At 38.6% G+C, this 22681-nt stretch overlaps 2 protein-coding genes across 7 annotated transcripts in view; one reads left to right on the forward strand and one right to left on the reverse strand.

Annotated features, from left to right (window-relative positions):
- The window catches only part of APPL2 (adaptor protein, phosphotyrosine interacting with PH domain and leucine zipper 2), a 50855-nt gene extending 40032 nt beyond the window's left edge, over window positions 1-10823 (forward strand). For 3 of the 4 annotated variants that reach the window (XM_073900359.1, XM_025882334.2, XM_073900361.1), the window contains 7 exons: window positions 743-901; window positions 1067-1119; window positions 2734-2908; window positions 7308-7344; window positions 7534-7674; window positions 8465-8512; window positions 9743-10823. In XM_073900359.1, the coding sequence (XP_073756460.1) occupies window positions 743-901; window positions 1067-1119; window positions 2734-2908; window positions 7308-7344; window positions 7534-7674; window positions 8465-8512; window positions 9743-9877 (748 nt within the window). In that variant the 3' untranslated portion in view covers window positions 9878-10823. The remainder of the gene's footprint in view (window positions 1-742; window positions 902-1066; window positions 1120-2733; window positions 2909-7307; window positions 7345-7533; window positions 7675-8464; window positions 8513-9742) is intronic. The other variant, XM_073900360.1, reaches the window with a different exon arrangement.
- The window catches only part of WASHC4 (WASH complex subunit 4), a 73256-nt gene continuing 51170 nt past the window's right edge, over window positions 596-22681 (reverse strand). The window contains exons 30-35 of one of the 3 annotated variants that reach the window (XR_012380631.1): window positions 20331-20427; window positions 19629-19825; window positions 19007-19103; window positions 16754-16829; window positions 12138-12188; window positions 596-6104 (exon numbers count right to left, since the gene is read on the reverse strand). Coding sequence is in view for 2 of the 3 variants with exons in the window: in XM_025882332.2 (XP_025738117.2) it covers window positions 16762-16829; window positions 19007-19103; window positions 19629-19825; window positions 20331-20427 (459 nt within the window). In the remaining variant the exon portion in view is untranslated. Of the gene's footprint in view, window positions 6105-12137; window positions 12189-15220; window positions 16830-19006; window positions 19104-19628; window positions 19826-20330; window positions 20428-22681 lie in introns of those variants that run through there. The other 2 variants (XM_025882332.2, XM_025882331.2) reach the window with 2 other exon arrangements.

Genomic DNA, 22681 nt, shown 5'->3' on the forward strand with positions numbered 1-22681 from the left:
AAAGACGTGAAAAGTTAAACGACAACAGCCTGACACTGAGAGAGAGGAAACATGGTGGCACGTGACTAATCGCCGTGCTGACGGTCCGTTTCTGCCCTGCCGGCCGCGTGCGCCGCGTGCACGCGCACAGAGCAGAGCTCAGGGGCACACAGACGTGCAAGACTGTCCCAGAGACTCACGGGGGCGCGGGGCTGGCTTGAAAGGCTTGGTGGAGGAACAGGAATTTGAGCTGCTGTTGGAAGTGGGGGGGGATTGGGATGGAGAAGGAAACAAGGGAAAGCATGGGGTGTGAGGGGCTAGCTCCAAGGGAGGGTGCATTACGGGAGGCGGGGAGGGAGGCTCTCAGGAGAAAGTAAAGCCAGGTTGTGAATGCTAGGCCAAGATGTATTCCCTCGTTCAGTTAACATTTTTGAGTGCCTTCTGTGTACCAAGTAATCAATAGGATTTAGCTATAGCCCCTGCTCTCAAAACCCGCCTCACGGGAAGACCTAGATCAGCAGATAACGTGCTACGTAATAGAACATAATGCAGAATGCTGTGCAGCAGAGCTAACGGGGGGAGGGGGGCCCTGAAGGAGTTTAACCAAGGACATGAATGACGTTCTGTGAAAGTTTATTTGTAGAACGAGTCGAAGGACTGACATCTTTGCCCTTGTCCATCAGCGTTCAACACGTGTTCATTTGATGGTAAAGGCCCAAGGTTAAAGGGGATTTGATTTTCCTCTCCCTTTTTTATACTCCAGCCAGAACCTGAGGAATTTAGAGCTGGAGAATGACAAGATTGTCCCCACAGCAGCGGCCCGTGTCCCTGACGCCGATGAGCTCATCGCGCCCGGAACACCTATCCAGTTCGATATCGTCCTTCCTGCCACAGAATTCCTGGACCAGAACAGAGGGAGCAGGTGCGGGCTAAGGGAGGCTGTCTCTGGGAGAAATGAAAGTAAACCTGGGGTCTCTTGTGTCGGCGCCCACCTGCCAAGACTGTTGCTGTTCTGACTTCTAGTTCAAGAGTTAGTGTCCCTTTAGCCAAAAAGGTCTTGACTGTTGGACTCTGGCCATTCCCCTAGGCGCATCAACCCTTTTGGTGAGACTGAGGATGAGACCTTTCCAGAAGCAGAAGGTGAGTGGCTGGTTTGGTGCGCTTACTCTTTCCCCTCACAGAATGACGAGAGATCATTGAAATGAGACGTGAAGTCACGGTCCAGAGAGCCAGGACTTGGGATTGTGAAGCAAAAATTATGACGCACAGGTTGGCTGTTCTCTGGGAACTCACTAGGGCATGTGCAGTTAAGGCAGGTCTTGGCTAAACACTGACGGGAAGGAGACTTTCTCCAAGCACTGCACGGTTGGCCTCGTCCACACCCTTTAGTAGCTCCTGCGCAGAAAGCTGCCGAGCCTAAGTCAGGTATCAGATTACTCCAGATCAGATGTAAGGAGGATGAAATGGCCACAACAAAATGCAGTCGGGGGGGGAGTCATAAATAGGCTATTTCATTTGAGCCAAAGACACACATCACAACTCACTCTTCAATTTGAAGAGGACAAGGGTAAATGGGATTTAATTTGGTGAAGTTCAGGTACTTGCTGCGTGGCGTGCATGCTTACAGTGGAGCTGACGTGACCTGGTGCCCCAGACAGCAGCACCTGCGCTCCCAGCCGAGGCCGTTTAGGAGCTAGAAGTGCTGGCGAGGCCTCGTGTACACCGCTTCATGACTGGAGCCGGAGATTAGCAGTAGAATAAATCGCCACTTCCGTAAATGTAAAAGTAGGACTTGAGAGTCAGTACTCCTTGCAGAATTAGGCAGAAGGGGGTGGGGGGGGAGAGAGGATGGAAGGAAGGAGGAAGGAAGCTAACAGGCTCTGCCTCAGACCTGCCCACTTGTCTCTGGCTGACCTTCTGTATAATCCACACCGGAAAGTCTGTAAAGTATAAAAACTATCTTCATGCGGGAGTAATTACTTACAATTTTACATCAGTTATATTTTCCTAATCTTTTGTTACTTACATTTAGGGGCAAAGACACTAATAGGGCAAGTGAGGAAAGAGTAGTCATCTTCGTTTAAAATGGTGGATAAGTATTTGTTCTTAAAGAGAAAACAAACCTTTAAAGCTTCGTGATTTTCCAGTTATGGTTGCCATTGGTCAGTTTTGTCAGGTTACAGGCCGTGCCATTAGCAGGAAGCCAGTCCTGGTTGTTCACTAGAATCAGATGAAGTCGTCTGGGGTGTGCATTAGCTCACGGGATGTCCTCGCAGCCCTTCAGTGACACGTGATGCGTGTGAACGTTATGAGTCCCAACATCAGGTCTTCTGTTCAGATAGGCTTTCTTCTTTAAAAGGACTTTATCAGTGGGCCAAAGTACTGAATTTTCCGTTGTCTAAGTGGAGAAGCTCCTATTGTCAAAGAGAAGATGTGTGTAGTGCCACCTACGTCAGTCACCTAGAGTTTTCGCGCTAGAAGGACGTTCATCTGGTACTGCTGTCTCATTGTGTAGATGCACAGAAAGAGGTGCTTTTCTGGTCTAGTGAAGTAGTTCCAATGAGGCAAAACATGGACAGAAGGAGACTCGGGGCTTTGGCATTGTGCGTTTGTTCAAGCACAGTGTTGAGCACTTGGGTGGAAAGCACCCTAGGAGAAGGTCTTCAGCCGGTTCTCCGACCCGCCCCGAGTGCTGGGCGGACCAGCAGCAGCAGGAAGCGAGTGTGATCCTGAGCAGCAAATGCTGTCTTGCAGATTCCCTTTTGCAACAGATGTTTATAGTTCGGTTTCTGGGATCGATGGCAGTTAAAACAGACAACACTACCAAAGTGATTTATGAAGCAATGAGACAAGTGTTGGCCGCTCGGGCTATTCACAACATCTTCCGCACGACGGAATCCCACCTGCTGGTCACCAGCCAGACTCTGAGGTATGTTGTTTCATTTCAGACTTTCTTACAGTTTATCAGATTGCCCATGAAAGGCACATTTACTCATCTAGAATGTTCATACTAGAATATTTGTTTGATCGGAGTAAGAGGAGATGCTCCTGTCGTTTCTGCCCTATTCCTTTTTACATTTTGATTTTATAAGACACGTTGGGTAGAAGGTGCCCCCCTCAGTAACTGATACCTTTAGAAATTTAGTGGTGAGTGAATCCTACTGCTCATAAAGATGCCATCACTCAGGAGTTGCTTTGTATATCTCAGAGCTTGAAAAAGAAAGGGTTTTCTCATTTCTGAATGTACTATTTATAAGATAGTGAAAACAGAACATGAACCTACCCGAGATGACGAGACCACCACTAGTAAAATCTGATTTAATATTTGTTGGGGTGAAACTAAAGACACCAAGTGATGTTACCGACACGACCTGGGGTTTCAGGCAGTAAGATGGATGGGAGAGACGGCAGAGGGTCCGCACCGGCTTCCGTGAGGGCCGTGCCGTCCAGGACCGCGCCCTCGGGCAGCACTTGAAACAGAACTGAAGTCTGAACTGAAATGTTTTAAATGTAAAAAACAACAAATCTCTAAGGTCTCATACTAACCCCCCAAAAAGAATGCAAACTATCTCACAAACTTTTATGTTAATTACATGTCTAGCTGGTAATATTTTAGATCTTATAGATTAAATAAAGTATGTTATTTCACCGGTTTCACTTTGATGTGGCTGCTAGAAAATTTTAAATTATGTATGAAGCTTACATTTTATTCCTCAGAGCTGACAGCACTGCTTTAGAGCCAGAATGTCCAGGTTTATTGCTGGCTTTGGCGTTTGTGAGTTGTATGACCTGGGCAAGTTTGAACTTCCGCGCATCGGTTTCTTCAGCTATAAGCTGAAAGTAACCATATCCATACCTCATAGTGTTGTCATGAGGAATAAATGAGTTAATACACAAAATATTTACGACCACAACTGACATTATAGAAAGTGCTCAGTAAATGTTAGCTTCAAAAAAATGGGACTTTGTTAAAAATCAGCATAGAGTTTCTTCCATTCATTAAAATCAGTCCTTTTCATTTATTATAAACCTTGTACTGAGACTAAGTTTCTTACAAATAAAACCTTGTATTTATTTAAAGCTTTTCTACAAGTATGTCCTGCACCTTTTATGGGCATTGGCTCACTGTTCTTAAGATCTCCACCAAAAAGATCAGAGTAAATGTAAAAGCATTGTGAAAAAAGATAGTACATCAAAGAACACTGTCAGAGCATTTGCAAATCATATCTTTAATAGAGGTATATGTTCAGAACATAAAGAACTTTTTTTTTTAAAGATTTTATTTATTAGAGAGTGCGCGAGAGAGGGAACACAAGCAGAGGGAGTGGGAGAGGGAGAGGGAGAAGCAGGCTTCCTGCTGAGCAGGGAGCCTGATGTGGGGCTTGATCCCAGGACCCCGGGATCATGACCTGAGCCAAAGGCAGATGCTTAACGACTGAGCCACCCAGGTGCCCCATAAAGAACTCTTATTAACAATCAACAAAAAGACCAAAAAACAAAAAATGGAGAAAGGACCTGAGTAGACATTTCTCCAGAGGAGATCTACAAATGGCCAACAAGCACATAAAAAGATGCTCAATGTCATTAGTTATTAGGGACCTGCAAATCAGGTCCACAGTGAAATACCACTTCATACTCACTAGGATGGCTGTAATTTTTTTAAAAAAGTAAAGTAACGGGTGTTAGTAAGGATGTGAAAAAATTGGGATCCGTTGGTAGGAATCATTAAAACAGTTCGGCCACTGTGGGAAATAGTCTGGCAATTCCTCCACAAGTTAAACCTAGAATTCCACTCCTGGTAGATACCCAAAAGAATTGAGAACAGGTGTTCAGATAAAAATGTATACACACGTTCATAATTCACAATAGCCAAAAAGTGGAAACAGTCCAGATGTCTGTCAACAAACTGATACACAAAATGTGGTATTTTACATATAGTGAGTGGAATATGATTCAGCCTTGAAGAGGAATGAAGTCCTGACACGTAGCACAACCTCATTGAACCCTGAAAACATTCTGCTAAGTGAAAGAAGCCAGACACGAGTGTCAGCCGTTTTGTATGAGCATTTACATGAAAGGTCCAGGGTAGGCAAATCCACAAAGAGAGAGCGAGCAGGTTAGTGGTTGCCGAAGCTCAGAAAAGGACTGGAGAGGGACTGCTTAATGGGTGTGGAGCTTCCTTGTGAGGCGATGAAGATGGTTTAGGAACGGGAGAGCGGTAATGGTTGTATGATGTGGTGCGTGTACGAAATGTCGACAGTGCTCAGTTTTATGTCAGGTATATTTTACCACGGTGTACACACACATATTCCTGAACTGGAATTCACGTTTTGAGACAATTTAGAAGTCCCACAGAAAATCAGGTATTAAGAGGCAAATCCATGTTACCTGATTTAGGTAGCAATCTCTTAAGTTACTCAAAATATGTTTTAAGTTTCTATTTATGAAAAAATTTTACAAAATACTTAAGGGAACTTAACCCAACTTGAGGGAAATTATGATGTTTTTTTTTAATTTTTTTATTTTCAATTAGCCAGCATATAGTACATCATTAGTTTTTGATGTAGTGTTCAATGATTCATTTGTTGCATGTAACACCCAGTGCTCATCACCGCACGTGCCCTCCTTAATGCCCATCACCCAGTCACCCCATCCCCCACCCCCTCCCTTCTGTGACCCTCAGTTTGTTTCCCGGAGTCCAGAGTCTCTCATGGTTTGTCTCCCTCTCTGATTTCTGCCCCTTTGGATTTCCCTCCCTTCCCCTGTGGTCTTCTGCACTATTCCTTATGTTCCACATGTGAGTGAAACCATGTAATTGTCTTTCTCTGACTGACTTATTTCACTTAGCATAAATCCCCTCCAGTTCCATCTACGTCGATGCAAATGGTGGGTATTCATCCCTTCTGATGGCTAATACATTGTATATATGAACACCTTCTTTATATGATGTATATTTTTTAAATCTTTAAATTCATATTAATAGGGACATAAAAAGTAACATTTATTTAGCTTTATAGATTACTAAAAATTCCATATACATTTTCTCCTTGTCTTTACCACCTCTTTCAAGTGGGGGTTCTTACCCCCATTTTACAGATGAAGCAGCTGAGAGAAGTCAGGGTGACCTGCACAAGATCACAGTTGAACAGCCAGGTTACAGCCCTCTGATTATAAACCCCATGTTTTCATAAGTAGAACTGTATGTATTTCAGACTGTAACCAATGGGGGAGATAACCGCTTTACTGAGCTATAACTTACCTACCATACAATTCACCCAAAGTGTTTTTTTAGTATATTTAGAATTGTGCAGCCATCACCACATCGAACATCATCATAATCCCCAAAGAAAACCCATACCCATTAGCACTCATTCCTTTTACCTTGAAACCCCCAGCCTTAGGCAGCCATTAGCCACTAATCTTCTATGTCTATAGATTTGCCTGTTTGGAACATTTCATATAAATGGAATAACCTTTTTTTTTTTAACACACAGAATACATTTTTTTGCTTTTACGCACAGAATTTATAGCATATCATCAATAAATACGTTTAGAAAATAGAAATTTCTATGTATATATGATAGCAATAGATTCTGTAATGCAGTGTTTTTTTCCCAAATACATCAACCTGATTATTAGAGGCTCCAAGTGCCATTCAAGATACATTCTAGAACACCTCCATAAATAGTACTCCCCCACACCCAAACTGACAGAATAGTTTTGTTAAAATCTGTTCACTATTCTCTCACCCCACCCCATATTTTAAAAAAAGGGAGGGGGATGTATATGAAACACTTCAAATGAAAACCTGTAGTCAGTAAATGTTGAGAAGCAGGCTGTACAGACTATGATCCATGCATATTCTATGTCAGCACCGTGGGGAATTATAATGCTGCCTTTCTGGATAAGCACTGAAATGTGGAATTCTTGGGACGCCTGGGTGGCTCAGTCATTACACATCTGCCTTCAGCTCAGGTCACGATCCCAGGGTGCTGGGATCGAGCCCTGCATCAGGCTCCCTGCTCCGCGGGAGTCTGCTTCTCCCTCTCCCACTCCCGGTGCTTGTGCTCGTGCTCTCTCTGATAATTAAACTTTTTAAAAATGTGAAGTCCTTCCATGAAGATACCCACTGAGCTTGAACTACACAGGTTCGACAGAGGCAGGAACCGTGGCACGCCCCCCCCTTTGGATAGTCCCACGGAGTCGTCACCTCGCCCTCACAGCCACACCTTCTGTTTTGTGTGATTTCATTCTGAACTTCTAGAGATGCTCCTAAGAATATAAGTTTATCCAGTATGTGTGATATAATGAATCTCTTAAAATTTCAGGTTGATAGATCCTCAGACTCAAGTAACAAGGGCAAATGTAAGTACCTACATGCACACTGACTTTAGTAGTTATTCCTTAATTCAAAGTAGACACTTTACCAATTTTGCCAAATTTAATGCCTGTCTTCTAATAGTGCAATTTTCCCATGATGTTTTCCACGGAGAATGACTTGTCTGATTTTGAATAACAGTTGTGTGATACTCAGTCTGTTCCTGTTATTTCCAGTTTGAACTCACCAGCATCACCCAGTTTGCTGCTCATCAGGAGAACAAGAGACTGGTTGGCTTCGTGGTCCGCACATCGGAATCCACGGGTGGAGAGGCTCTGAGCACATACGTTTTTGAAAGCAACTCAGAAGGCGAAAAGGTCTTACTTTTTCATCTTAACATTCCATAACCTCTGTCCAAACAGATACTTAAAGGGGTTTTTGCACCATCCCCTGGATATTTAGTTGACTATTCTTTGTTTCCCCATTGAGGAGTTTAGAGAATACCTCTAGGAAGGCCCCACTGAAAGAAAACCAACTGGAATAGTTTCTCTGTGGAAAATGCATGTCATCCTAAACAGAGTGATGAATAATGTTAATGGTGGGATACAGTTGTTTAGAAGAGGTATCAGGAAATGTTAAAAAAAAAAAAAAAAAGCAATTGCCTTCAAGTTTGTTCTTTTTTAAAAAAGTAAAGCAAAAGTTACAATGGAGAAAGTCTAGTCTCAGAGCAAACCAAGGAAGCAGACATCAGGAAACTCTTCTCATTTAGTATGAAAAATTTTGTGACTGTATTTGCTACCTAGTATTAATCAATTAACTCTTCTTTCAGCAAACACCTGTTTGCCACTGTGTGCATGAACATGTGGTAGCTGAGTGTGATTTAGAGAGAAAGGCATAAAGTATTCCGTTAAGAATTTTAAGGACTGGAATAACTTCAGTTGCTACTGAACCTGGACACTTTTTGTTATGCACAAATTGGCAACAGGAGACCAAGACAGGTGGGCGCTAATGTTCAGAGCCCCATGTGATGAATCTCCTACAGCCAGGTCCCCTGTCCCCACACTGACGTGGGCAGTGACCTCCCTGTACTTCCATAGTCACATTTTCCCCCCTAAAGTTTTTTATCCTTTTCTACCTTTGCCAAACACTACTTTCCTTGTCTTGCAGATATGTTATGCTATTAATTTGGGGAAAGAAATCATTGAAGTTCAGAAGGTAAGGTGCATTTTAGTGCTGGTTTTAACAACTCCAAATCTCTGTATATACTAAGATTTCTCTCAAAAAGAGCAAAGATGTTCATTCGGCAGTGTGGCCAAATTTGAGATTTCCTTTTAAGCATTCTAACCACCAGACTTGCTAGGGCCATGATCACTGCTAACACCTGTGGAGTTCTTCATAAATTTCACTGCTACAGTCCTGCTTTATATTATCAATTTTTTGCTTGCTGTTGTCTAGATATTCTTTCTTTCAAATTCAGGTGGTAGAAACTTTAAGTACCTACTATGTGCTCAAAGGCCTTACTGTTCAGAGCAGTCACAGACAGACCTCACCTGGAAACGTACTAGGCGTGAAGATTCCCATTCCTCCCAGTCTGTCAGCCACTATACAGTCTTTCATTCACCCAACAAATTTTTGAGAGCCAAGTTTGGACAAAAAAAACCTTGGAATTATAGCAGTGAGCAAGAGCGATCTGGTTCCTGCCCCAGGAGGCTTCTAGTTCAGCACTGTCCAGTAGAACTTCGATAATGGGAATGACCTATATCTGCACTGTTTAATATGCAGATTGAATGTAGCTAATGTGACTGAGGAACAGGATTTTTAAATTTTAATTTAAGCGGTAACATACAGCTAGTGAGTACCATATGAGCAGTTCCAGTCTGTTGGGGGAAGGTAGGAAGGCCAAAGACCAAGACCAAAATACATGAAAGAGTAGCAAGCAGTGCAAGTGAGTATTTTATGGTTATAGATCAGGGATTGACAAACTTTCTGTAAAGGGAAAGACAGTAAACCCTTTTAAGCTTACATCTGTTGCAACTAAACTCAGTGACTGTAAAACAAAAGCAGCCATATACAGTATATAAATGAATGGCTGTGTTCCAATAAAACATAAAAACAAGCAGTGAGCCCAGATGACCGAGAGAGAAAGGAGTTAAAGACCTAGAAGACAAAGGTATTGTAAAGGAAGTTCCTCTCTGGACTCCTTCTGGGAAGACAGTTATGATTTGTGTGAACAGTATTTTGGCTGAGACCAAAACCTTGCTCTAGATTCTAGCAGTAATGCAATTGAGTTTTTTCGGAGAAGCAAGGAGATTCACCTGAAGGCACATACAGATAACAGAAGGACTAAGACTAGATTACAGAACATCATGAATGCCAAGCCCAAAGGAGTTCTTAAGTGCATTTTAAGCGTTTTCTTTTCTCCTTCTTAAACTCCCCTAACTTCAGGATCCAGAAGCATTGGCTCAGTTAATGCTGTCCATACCACTAACCAATGATGGAAAATATGTACTGTTAAACGATCAACCAGATGACAATGATGGAAGTCCAAGTGAAAATAGAGGCGCAGAATCTGAAGCATAACTCTCTTGGGCCTTTGGGGGAAGAGTACCCAGGAAGGAGAGCTACCTCCTTAAGGGTTTTCAACTTCTCTGATATACAGGCCCATGACCTGGTTTCAGAATGCTGACAATCGCTTGTGGAATGTCCTCTGGATGCCTTGATACTGAGAGATGGGAGGGAAACAGTAAGAAATGGTTGACAACATTCCTACCCATCTACAAATGTTATTTTAGGTGCTTTGTGGTAAGTCTTTTTCTTAGATTTTATTGTTCAGCACTCAGAATGAAAGTTAAAGAAAAAATGCATTGTTCACTTTATTCAAATGTCATCTCTTCAGTTTCCAATACCCTTTTTTAAAAATGGTAAAAACCTAGATTTATAATTTGATAAACACTAAATATTTCCTATTAATATATTTTTGTATTTTACTTAATGAGCTTTAAGTGCCTGTCACTCTGAAAATTGTGTATTTATAATCAAGCTTGTTTTACAATTGGACTTAATAGCATTAATTTGTGCAGTTAAGTGACAGCCCTGCTTTGAGGCCTGAGCACTAGCAAAAATGCAGTTTTGATAATTCTTCCAGACATGTAATAAAAAGACTAGCAGATGAGTACCACAAAAGATGTTCAGTTTTACATTGGAACCTTAATGAACCAGCATTCAGAACTTTATGGTCCTTTAGATATTTGTAGTGGTGGATCACCATGGACAGAGTGAAGCTCTACCAGTTCCTGATTCTTGAGCCAGACCCTCCTTAAGGAAGGGACCAATTAATTTTAAAACTCACTTGAAGCACGGCTGGTTGTGGGGCTTGGTACAAAGTTCCTATTTCCACCCCTACCTATTAAAATAAGTATAATGATCTTGAATTGGCACAGTGTGTTTAATTATAACCAAGTTCAACAGAATATCATTGTCTTTGTAATAAATTAACCTAGCAATAAATGCTAGCAAATAAAAACTATCATTCTGTTTCTTTCTTTTGCTTTTTATGGTTATTTTCTAGAACATCCTTGGAAGAAAACTAAAGTCAGTTCTATAGCTTCAATGTTAATTTCCAAAAAATTAGGGCCTAATGAAATCACAGCAGAGAGGGATGTACCATCAAATCCTTCTATTCAACATAGATGGAATAATGTGATCTCAGTGCCAAGTTGTTAAAAAGTATTGCTTTTAAAATGGATTAATAGAACAATTTCTGTAATCCAGAACTGTTACAGGGTCATCAGGAATCCACTTCCATGGCGTGTGTACCATTAGAGACAAAGTGAACTGATCTAAGCCAGCAGGAGATATACCATGAAATTATTAGTTTGGTGTTAACGAATGCCTTACGAAAAGTTATATATCTAACCACATTAAATCCGTAAGTTCTCTAATAGGTGGCAAGAGCCACAATCCCCTGAATTTTTTTCTTGCTTAGCACTGTTCAGGGTGGGAGAGAAGAATCTAGTCGTGAACAATATTGTTAGAAACTAATAAAACTTTTAAAAAATTTGTGGCTTAGTTAAGCCACAAAGCTTGCAAATCATAAGAAAAAAAAAAAAAGACAAATCCAGTACATTAAAACGAACATCAAAAAACCATACAGAGGGAAAAAAAAAACACCATAGAGAATGAAAACACAAAATTAACTGAGCATATTAACCAAGCACAGACGACCAACAAAAAATCAGTACCCAGAATATATAAAATACATTAGAAACAAAACAGAAGAAATCATAAAGGCATTTCAGAGAATAAAAAAAAAAAGCGTTCTGAAATGGAAATATGTTCAATTTCCTGTAATAATCAAGGAAATGCAAAGTAAAACCACTGCAGTATTACATATTCACCAGACGGAAGAAATGTGGCTGTTGGTGGAGATGCAGTGATGGGGAGCCTCCACCACTGCTGGGGTGGGAGAAGCCTGGCATTGTATCCATTGCTCTTGTACTTGGCCCTGCTACATAGCAGATTCACTTGAGGGTACAACCGTGGAGAAACTCTTAACACATTATACCCAGAGACAGGTACAGTAACAGTTACAGTAGCCCTGTTCCTAGTACCCCAAATGTGGAAATGACCCACATGTCATTAACTGAATACCAGAGAAGTAAAACGAAATGAACTATAGCTATAATGCATCAACATGGATGGATTTCAGAAACAATACTGAAAGTCTTAGAAGCTACATAGTAAGAATCCATTTATGTTAACTAAAAAACAAACCACCACCATGTTATTTAGAAAAATACAGATAGGTTGTGACACTAGAGAATAAGCAAGGAATAGTTACCACCAAAATTCTGCATTGTGGTTTCCTCTGGATGGAAAAGGGAGCCGAGATCTGAGGAGGAACAATGGGAGCATCTGAGGCGGGAGCAACAGGTTTTGAACCTACATGGTGGCGACTGAAGTATTCTGTTTTTATTCTCCAAACAGTGTTTTTATGTGTGTGTGTGTGTGTGTGTGTGTGTGTATATATATATATATATATATATATATATATATATATACACTCTTTTGCATATGTTATATATTTTAAAATAATTTTAAAATTTAGAAACAGTAGATAACTTGCCCTTTCTTCAAATTTACCAAATGAAAGCACTATAAAAATGAGCAAGTGTCATATAAATGAAAGGTAGGGTGGAAAAATGGGACCTTTTCTTAGCCAGCTATTTGCACCAATTTTCATTTCCCAGCATTGCCTCTGGTTGGTTAGCCACCTGTCAGACTACCTTTTTTAAGAAGTGCAAGACTTCCCTTCCATTGGCTACACTTAGCTGGCCATTTAAAAAGGAATAGTTTTTATGAGACCCACTCAGAGTCACATACTGTTTATCTTCAAACTTTTCCATCTAAAAGAGTAAAAGTAGAAATAGTAAAGCTAACAGCTAGATGCCAAGTGCATTTCTGCCTATGAATAATCGTAATAGCTAGCTAGTATTTATAGCAGTTACTGTTTCCTAACCGATAAAGTGCTTTACACAAATTAACTCAATCCTCAATCTATGAGTTCTATACTATTAGGTCATTTTATGCCTGAGAAAAGGAAGCACAGAGAGGCTAAGAACCTGCTGGTAGGCACCAAATCAGGACTCGAATCAGTCTGGCTTCAAAGTCTATGCTTCTAACTGCTCTGTGACAAACCAGAGACCGCAATTAGCAAATGCTTTTCTCAAGTACGTAAACCTTTTAAGATTATTCTGATACTCAGTAATTATATCAACTTAAAGTTAGCATCTCTAATGCCTTGTTAACCTTTTGTGCCAATTCTGAAATGATTAAATACTATAAGGTCAATATAGATAGGTGTTTCTAGATACAAAAATGTTAACTTCCCCCCTCACTTTAATGATGAGGCATTACTAAAGAATGTTTCATTACACAAAGACCTTACATATACTAAATAATGTATAGCCTTTAAAGATGATCCCAGAATTATGATGACATATCTACACTGATCAGAAGATAAATTTCAACTCCTTTGCTGAGTGTGACTCCACTAATGGGAACAACTGGACTGTCAGGTAAACCGGGTTTTATAGTAAAGCGAGGCAAACAGAGTATCCATGTGTTTGCCCAAATTGACTTCGTATACACTATACATAAGAACTTTTTTGTATAAATTAAGCACTAACTTTGCCATCACCATCTCTGAGTTCACTGCATGATGTTCATTTAATCTCTAAAGATGTCCACTTATTCCGGATCCTTTTTTTTTTTTTTTTTAATCTGAAAGCTCTAATAACCTGTTAAAAGTCTTCTTAACATCTAAAAACTTGAAATTGTAGGGTTAAAGTTTCTTAAAAGGAATACCATCAGTATGAAACTTCGAATTTTAGCTGGGAAAAAAATAATTAAAATTAGTTAAAATCTATTTTTTTACATTTAGCCATCAAAAAGTAACAGGATGATGTATGTGATGGTATTATCCCACCTTTCCCCCAATCTTACAAATTTACTACCTCAGAAGAGCAAAGGAGCAGCGGTCAGACTTTACCAAGAACAATTTCTCCAGGGTAGTACAGCTGATCTTGAACAACACGGAGGTGAGGGGCACCAAGCCCTCATGCAATCAAGTACCTGTATGTAACTTTTGACTCCCCAAAAACTTAACTAAGAGCCTACTGTTGACTGGAAGCCTTACAATGATCAAATTATATATGTTATTTGTATTATACACAATGTTCTCACAATAAAGCTAGAGAAAAATGCTATTAAAATCACAAGGAAGAGCATATACATTTATCATACTATACTGTATTTATTTTTGAAAATTGCATGTACGTGGACCCACACAGTTTAAACCCATACTGTTCAAGGGTCAACTCTATTTAAAAGGCTCTCATTTATTATTACCATTTCAGTTCAACTCATGTTTGTAAATGGCACTAGTTTTTCTCACATTAAACACTGTAAACCAAGGATCCCTTCCCAAGATTAGGATTTAAAATAAAACATTCATGTGGGTTTTTTTTATTTGAAAATAGCAAGCAATGGAAAGATCAAGAATGTACAAAGTAAAGTACGAGTTCTTCACCTGGGATATATAGAGAGGAACCAATACCAATTTTATACTTGAAATTTCTGCCTATGTGCATGCAAAGATTTCTTTTAAAGATAGATTCCCTATATTTTATTAAAGGGAACTCCAAAAAGGTTAATATTAAGAAGTACTGGTTTAAGACATTCAATTTTGAACATAAACATCCAGGGGAAGTAAACTTTTGAAATTATATTTATTAATGTTTTATATATTTTCTTAGAATTGGGGGAGCCCCACTCAAGTGAAGTAATAAACTTGCCATCCTTTACAAAACTTAATGAGAACTGACAAAGTTATGGTTAGTTCTTAATTCCTGAGAATTTGAACATTATTGAATTTTTTTGTGAATTTACAACAAATGCTCACACTAATTTTAAATTACAGTATGTCTGAAAACAATATTTAACAATAATATGTTAGCAAAGAAAACCATCATCTAAATGTGTGTATTAACTGGTGTGAAACACTCAAGCCCTACTGCTCTGCACTTTAATAGCATTTAAGTATGCTTAATCTTTTCAGAGATTTTATTTCAAATATGTGTAACTTATCCAGACTGCAGTAACATTATTTTGAACTAATGGCAAAATAATAATCTATCACTCTCTTCTCAATGTACATATCCATGGAGTCAGCATATGAACTCTACATAGTATTCATAAAATCAGTAATAACTGATATGTGGGGATAATGAACAGAGACACTGGATTCTCTTCCAATGATAATTTCTATCCATATTAAAGGAGACTGTTTTAGGGAAGTCAGAGAAAAAAACAGAACAATATTGTTGCTATGAAATGGTGACGAATTTGATGCAATCAAAGCGAGATCATTAATATAACATTTATAATAATGAAAATATAAATTACTAATTATGCAGCATGCTTTAGGGCCATTTCTACAGTTAGTATGAATTACAAATATTAAATGCCTTTAATCCATCCATTGTACAGAATTCTGTAAGTCATGTTTACATAATAAAAACCATTTTCTACCTATTCTGTTTCTTCTGACTGAACAGTGAAAGTGTTTATCTTGGGCTGGGAAAGTTACCCTGCCAGTAACCAATCAATATAGATAGGGCATTGTACACCTATTCCAAAAGCTGGAAATCAAACAACGTTAGAATTCCTTGCAGGATATACCCAAAGAAATGCTTAATAGGCAAGTGCAATGGAAAAATCAAGTATTTTCCAAATGATGTTAGTATTACGTGTACAGTTTTAAACTTTGTTTTCTTTGTAAAAGTATCACTGTATCATATTAAAAGATTATATATAGGTCATGATTAACCATTTAATTATTAACTGACATAATCTTTACAAAAATAAAGCTAGTAGCCTGCCAGGAACTAAATTTATTCAAAATCTTACTGTACTTTTTAAATCAGTAAATGATTTAAGTTATTAGAACTTTATTGTCACAGTGGTAATTTTTAAAAAGCCTGCACAGTGCTTAAACTGATGTCTTAGATTATACTTGGTTTAAAGAAAAAGTCTGCCCAAACTATCACCAAGATTTCAGTTCAACCTAATGTAGAAGAAACCTGAGTTTGGATGTGGAAATAAAAATCCATGTAATTTTCTCTGATATCATACGTAGTGCCTTCAACCAAAAGTGAAGCTTCAAGCAAGGACTCTATGGCTTTCTCTGAATTTTCTTTCATTTTGAATATTAAGTAAATCTTAAAGCAGTTGTTGGAGGTTACATGTTCTCAAAGCAATGTAAACTAGTTATAAAATGTCTTATCAAAGACATTAACAGCTCTCGTGAGTCACATGAAATTAACAATGAATCAGTTTTACACTGTACATTAAAGGTATGTAACATACTTGTGCCTCACCTCTACTATCAAAACCATCTTTAAATATTCCTGTTATAAGAATATTGGTATGTATGCTTCATAAATTTCAGACTTCATTCACTTTGTTTAAACATGTATTTGCTGGCTGTACATAGCAGATGCACTGAATTTCCAATGACTGAGACAAAAATGGATCCAAGACCTACGCAGATACAAATGAAAAACCCTCACGCAGATTACAAGAGCTCTGAGGCAGCAGTTTAGGAATCTGGAGTGGCCCTTCTACGGCTTCACTTCACAAAACTCTCCACGGGCACATCTGCTAGCCTAAAGTCCAGGCAAAAATCCAATTTAAAACCTCATTCTCAACCTTTGAAAAGTAGACAGAGCCTTTGGAAGAACAGACTTCACTTTAGAGCACTGCTTTACAGAGTTGCAATATCCACCAATTACCAGAGATGTGGCCCAGGACACACTTCATCATTAGCTCATTAACCTCATTTCACCAGCAACAGTCCTGACACAATCCCGATTATCTCAGAGGGGCAACACATACCATCAATATCATTTGACCACAGGATCTGCAGACACAGTGCTGTTGGACAGGTCTCCATTGCTTGTTTTTGTCTCTTCTGGAAGCATGGATGAAAATAACAATGGACAGATTTATGTTCATTTTTTAAAAATGAATTAAAAATTGAGGACTGAATTACTAAATTTCAAATTAAGAAAATGGGCATCTACCAAATAATTCCCTAACAGTAGTTCCCTAAAGTTAGGGAGTTCCCGAGTTAGAAATTTTTAGAAATCTAAGCTAACGGGACGCCTGGATGGCTCAGTCGTTAAGTGTCTGCTGACGGCTCAGGTCATAATTCCAGGTTCCTGGGATTGAGCCCCACATCGGGCTCCCTGCTCAGTGGGAAGCCTGCTTCTCCCTCTCCCACTCCCCCTGCTTGTGTTCCCTCTCTGGCTGTGTCAGAGAGGGAATAAAATCTTTAAAAAAAAAAAAAAAAAAAAGAAATCTAAGCTAACTATTGCAAATGTAATGTTCTGGCCGGTACTTACTAGGGGTATTGAATTGTGAGAAATGAGAACTGCATCTGGGGGGTGGGGGGCAGTCTCGCTGGCACGTTTGAAGGCACGCTGCCTCTCGGCTGGTCCCCCAGCCAGGCCAACAAATCACTATTAGAGTGCACTGCTGTCACTGATAGAAACACTGCTGCAAATGCACATGTAAAACTGTCCAGAATAAATAACTTTCCATTTGTGTTTATAATTTATTTTTTAAAGCAGTTTTTTACTGTGATTATGATAAAATAAATTCCTGTTTTTTCATGCAAAATGTCACATGCGCATGTTTCATTAACGGAGGAAAACTATCTCATGTCTCCTGCAACTCTGACTACACATCTGAGCAACCTTGAACTAAGAGCCCTAAAACAGAAGAACCTGGGCATGTGGGCGATACGCATCAGCCAGAATCACAGAGTTCATTAAGAACAGTCCAAAGCAAGGAGTTCCACTGAGACAGAAAGGTTCGTCTGTTTTGCCTTAAATGCTTTAGGCCTTAAAGTAAATATCTAATCCACCTGCAGAGTCTTCCCAGTAAGCTCCGCTGGAGACAAGCTTCTGGCAGGAAACGCCTGAGCAGAACCTAAGCAATAACTGAATTTCCTCATAATTTAGATCAACCTCACTCAAATTCTTCCAATCCACCTTAGCCTTGGAAAAGGACCCAAACAGAATACATACATATTTTCATGTAATAAATACTGAACATCTTCCAGGTAATAGCCTGAAATCACTTTCAAGCACATAATTATTACTTAGTCTAGATTCCAAAAATGCCTGCATATCCTAATTATTAACATAGTATTTAATTTATGCAACATTATCTGGGAATAGATACTTGATATAAGTGGTCTGCCCAAAAGAATCACCTCTATTCAGTGTAAAAATATATATATATTTTAAAATTTAACAAAATACAAAATCATCTTATTTTATGAAATATAAGTTTTATGCCTTGATTTGTGAAATACAAATAAGAAAACAGGAAAAAGGGCAAACGTGAAAACTCAACTCAGTTGCTGTATCTAGTTTTGAGCTTCCGCGCAAAGAGGAAAACCTAAGTTACATAATTTCTGTAACAGAAAAGAGGAAACATCCATTCTTCAGGGAAGACAACTGTTCCTACATTTTAAATCTGAGAGAAATGTATCATATGAGTCCTTAAGTATGAAATAAGCAATTTACACCATTCTACAAAGAATACAATGGACACAATCCTTTCCGTATGACTCAAGTTCACGGATATGACAATCAGTTATCAGGGCTGCACTGCGCGCTGATTCTGGCTATGGTGGAGAGCAGGAGGCCTTTAACCACGACACTACACAGAGCCCCTACTGTTCTACTACCTCCTCAGCCACCTGTCCTATCTCATTCAGTCTGTGTCTAGTTATCAGCAGCTCTGCCTTCAGAAAACATTTAGTGTTCCTCCTAATCTGTTCCTTCTTGTCAGACATGAATTGAAGGGTGAAAGAAAAAACTTTTTAAATTTTATTTAAGAAAAGATGAAACTGATTAAAAAGTTACCCCAGACTGAAATGTAAAAACTATGTAAATTTCTTTTCGGTTTCACAAATGATCCATGTAGGCTGTAACTTTTTTTTTTTTAAAGGCATTTCTAGGTCTAAATTATTTTCCAAAAGGAAAAGGAAGCTGGAATTCTGACCAGATAAAATGGGGCATTAGCGGCTACTACTAAAGATTTATTGGTCTTTCCAAATTTAAGCCACTCACTGACCTTTCTCTTTCTTTTCTTGGTTTTCTTCAGCCGCAGTCTTGTCTGCTCTGAAGAAAATTCTTGCACTGCTCAGTGAGAAATAGAGCAATTCAAATTCCTAAGTAAATAAAAAAATGTAAAATAAAAGCTGAAAATATTTCTTACAGCAAAATATTAAAATTATTATAAATCTATAACTTCTAAAAAGCTCTACTGTAAATCATAAATACATAAACTGAACTAGGGGCACCTGGTTCTCTCACTTAGCACACAGATGGAAGGTTTCAGAAAAACCTCCACTGCTAAGCAGCTGCCTTCAGCTCAGATCATGGTCTCCAGGTCTGGGATGGAGCCCCGGGTTGGGTTGGGTCAGGTTGGGACGGGCTCCTTGCTCAGCGGGGAGTCTGTTTCTCCCTCTCCCCCTGCCCCACACCCTGCTCATGCTCTAATAAATAAAATCTTAAAAAAAAAAAAAATGAACTAAGTAATCCCATCCATTTTTAATACGGAATCAAATGGCTTCCAAATGCCATTCTTTTAAAATATACTTATTACCACTATTCATTTCACTTGTTTAAAAGGGGGTTTCCATAGGGTTTGTTTTTTCAGCTATCAAGCAGATTTGACTACTGTTCTCCTCCACCTGCAGACAGACATCCAACCGCTTCTGAGTGAGATTCATGGTTTGCAGTAGCTTTTCATCTTGACCGGCGGACTGTACATTCTGTTGCTTAGCAACTGCTCGTATCTCCTTCATGTACTTCTCTCTAACAGACTGGAACCAGTGAAGGGAGTCAAATTCCTGGTACTGATCCAAAAGCTTCAAAATGTAAGCCACACCTGCAGTCGTCAGCAAAACCAAAGCTAAATTACAAAGAGCACGGAAGTTGTATTCTACTCCTTTAAAAAAAGATATGAAAGTATAAAGAACGAAAAATAAACCAATCAAGAAAAAAAGAAACAACAAGGCTATGAAAATCACTTAGACCATGGATGGAAGGCTGCAGAAAAACCTCCACTGCTAAACAGCCAGCAACTAAGGAAGCTGCAGGGAAACTCAACACAAGATGCTAAAACTCTAAAACCACTACCACAACAAAGTCTAAATACTAGGTCCAACAAGAATAAGTGATTAGCAATACCAAGGGGGCATGAATGATAGTTATAAAATGATGGAAAGCAAGTACTACCCAACAGATGACCTAGTTAAAAAATAAAGAGTAACACTGCTCAGGAAAAAAACGAATCTACAAAAAGCACACAGACCTATTAAGCAAATGTTTCTAAAAATCCATTATAATAGGCGAACATAAAATTAATGGAAGAACAATTCCATTAAGCTTACCCATGGCAAAGCCATCATCAGTAAAAGCAGCTCCAATTTTATTTTTTTTATTCAATTTCTCCTTGCAGCTAATGGAATGCTCTACAAAGTTGAGAGTCTAAAAAGATATAATATATTAGAGAAACAACTGTGCTAAAATATCTTCAGAATTTAGTTCCTAAAACAGACATTTCAAAAATTATAAACAGGCTCTCTTCTAGGTTCCTGTCCTTTTGATTTGAGACATCTTCCTCATATATAATAGCCTCCTGGTGAGATCACAATCTGTACCAGTATCTTTTAATGGCTCCTCTTTCTGAGTCCTTTAACAACGAGCACTCTCTCAATCACCGATCACCACTTACCCAAGCACAGTGCCTTGTATATGGTTCCTCATAAAATATTATGGACATTTTACAGATGAGGACACTGAGGCTTGAGAGGCTAAGTAACTTGCCCAAAGTCATACTCTAAGTGAAAGCTGGAGTCAGAAAAGTAGGTATGCTTTCCTTACTCCAAAGCACAAGTGCTCTTATGGGTGGTAGTCCTTGCTTCTGCCCACCCACTTCACTTCACTAAAACACTATTTCTTATCATATGCTTGGTTAAAATGAATTAGTAGTTATTTGGATAAATGAATTCCCCCAAAAACTGCTTCCCTAAAAATTCAGCTCCTACAAAATACCTTATCATTTATTCAACGAAGATTTACTAAAGATTACTATATACCAGGCATTAATTATGATAGGAGTACTATCAAAGAGTCCACACTCTAAAGCAGCACTCTCAGCAAAAACAGAAATACTGTGTATCCTACTGTCCAGTACAGTAAGCCCCTAGCCATGTATGGCCACTGAGCACTTGAAATGTGGCTAGCAAAATGGAGGAACTAGATTTTTTTTTATTTTATAAAATTTGAATTAATTTAAATTTAAGTAGCTACTTACGGCTACATATGGATAGCACAGCTCTAGAGGGGTAAAGAGAGACATGTTAGGAATAATTGTGATACGCTGTGGAAGGTACTATAATAGCCGATGCTAGAAACAAAAATACCAAGTTTCACTTTTTTTGCCTGTAAAACTCACTGGGCAATTAATCATAGATTTGTGAAATCTCTACCAACTATTATTTAAATATTTTTTTTAGATAGCTCATTTATGTTTGTCTTTTTTCTGGAATTAGATGATAAACTCAAGCGCAAGAAGAGTGTCCTATACTTCCCTGTAGTGCTATCCATCACCCGTCACTAACTGAATTCGGACAGCTGCCCTGCAAAACTCTACTCTCCCGTAAACTCACAATCTGCTATTTACTATGGCTTCAATATACTGTCCTTCAAATTAAAAAAATATGATGAGGTCACCCTAAGTTAACTACACTGTTATCCAAGTATAACTAAGACAGATTTGCTTCCAGTCTGACACTATTTTAGGATGAAAAGATGTTTGCTACATCACAGTTACAACATATAATTATGGTAAAGCATTAACAATTATGATAGAGCATTAACAATAAACATATTAAAAACAGTAGAAAAGAACATTTACAAAGAAAAAAGCTGTCCACAGACCATCCTCTACTTCCAAAGGATTATAATGGCAATAATAGGTAAGAAGATACGTTAACAAGTCAGGCAGCAATGTGAAAATTTATTACTCTTTATCAAAGTTAGATGTAATCAAAAGCCACATTTGTCTAGTGGTATTTAGATTTTAGAGCTACCCATTTACAATTTTTTTTTTTTTAAAAAACAGTATTATTATAGAAATCTTCAGGGAAACGTAACCCTTACTGCTAGTATGCCGCTCTCTTAACTCCGTTTTCCCCACTACAACAACTGTCTGTATGATGTGATTTGGAGTAACCTGAGCTATATTTAGATGGCAACATTACAGAACTAGAGGAGTACACATGGTATATACTATGAGGAAGCACTTAAAATGTAATCTAGATGTTAGTATTTACTACTGTACAGAGAGAAGTTGTCCTTAAACAGTAATACTTTTAAGAGACGTGTGAGAAATAACTTCCTATTTTAACAGTTAGAAGTTAGTCTACCTTAATCACTTAAAATGATTATATGGTATAATCAGCCCAAAGATTATATGGTGTATATATAATGGAGTACACTCAATTTAAACACTAGATTTTTCTAGCAGTTACTAACAAATAAAAATCCATCTCAACTGTAAAATAAGTTTCATTCTGCATAACTAGTTAAGTAAAATTCCTAGGCCACCTTCACTGAGATCACATTTAGCTTTTATCTACAACCAGAAAGTAATATAGTCTACTATGTGCATTTTCTGCTACAAAGAAACTGGATCTGTTTACTAACTTTTTAAAAAAAATTCACTTTGGGTACTAAA

The sequence above is a fragment of the Callorhinus ursinus genome, unplaced genomic scaffold, assembly GCF_003265705.2.
Source record: "Callorhinus ursinus isolate GAN/ISIS: 27379988/994484 unplaced genomic scaffold, GSC_fseal_2.0 scaffold14, whole genome shotgun sequence".
NCBI classification, from domain to species: Eukaryota; Metazoa; Chordata; class Mammalia; order Carnivora; family Otariidae; genus Callorhinus; species Callorhinus ursinus.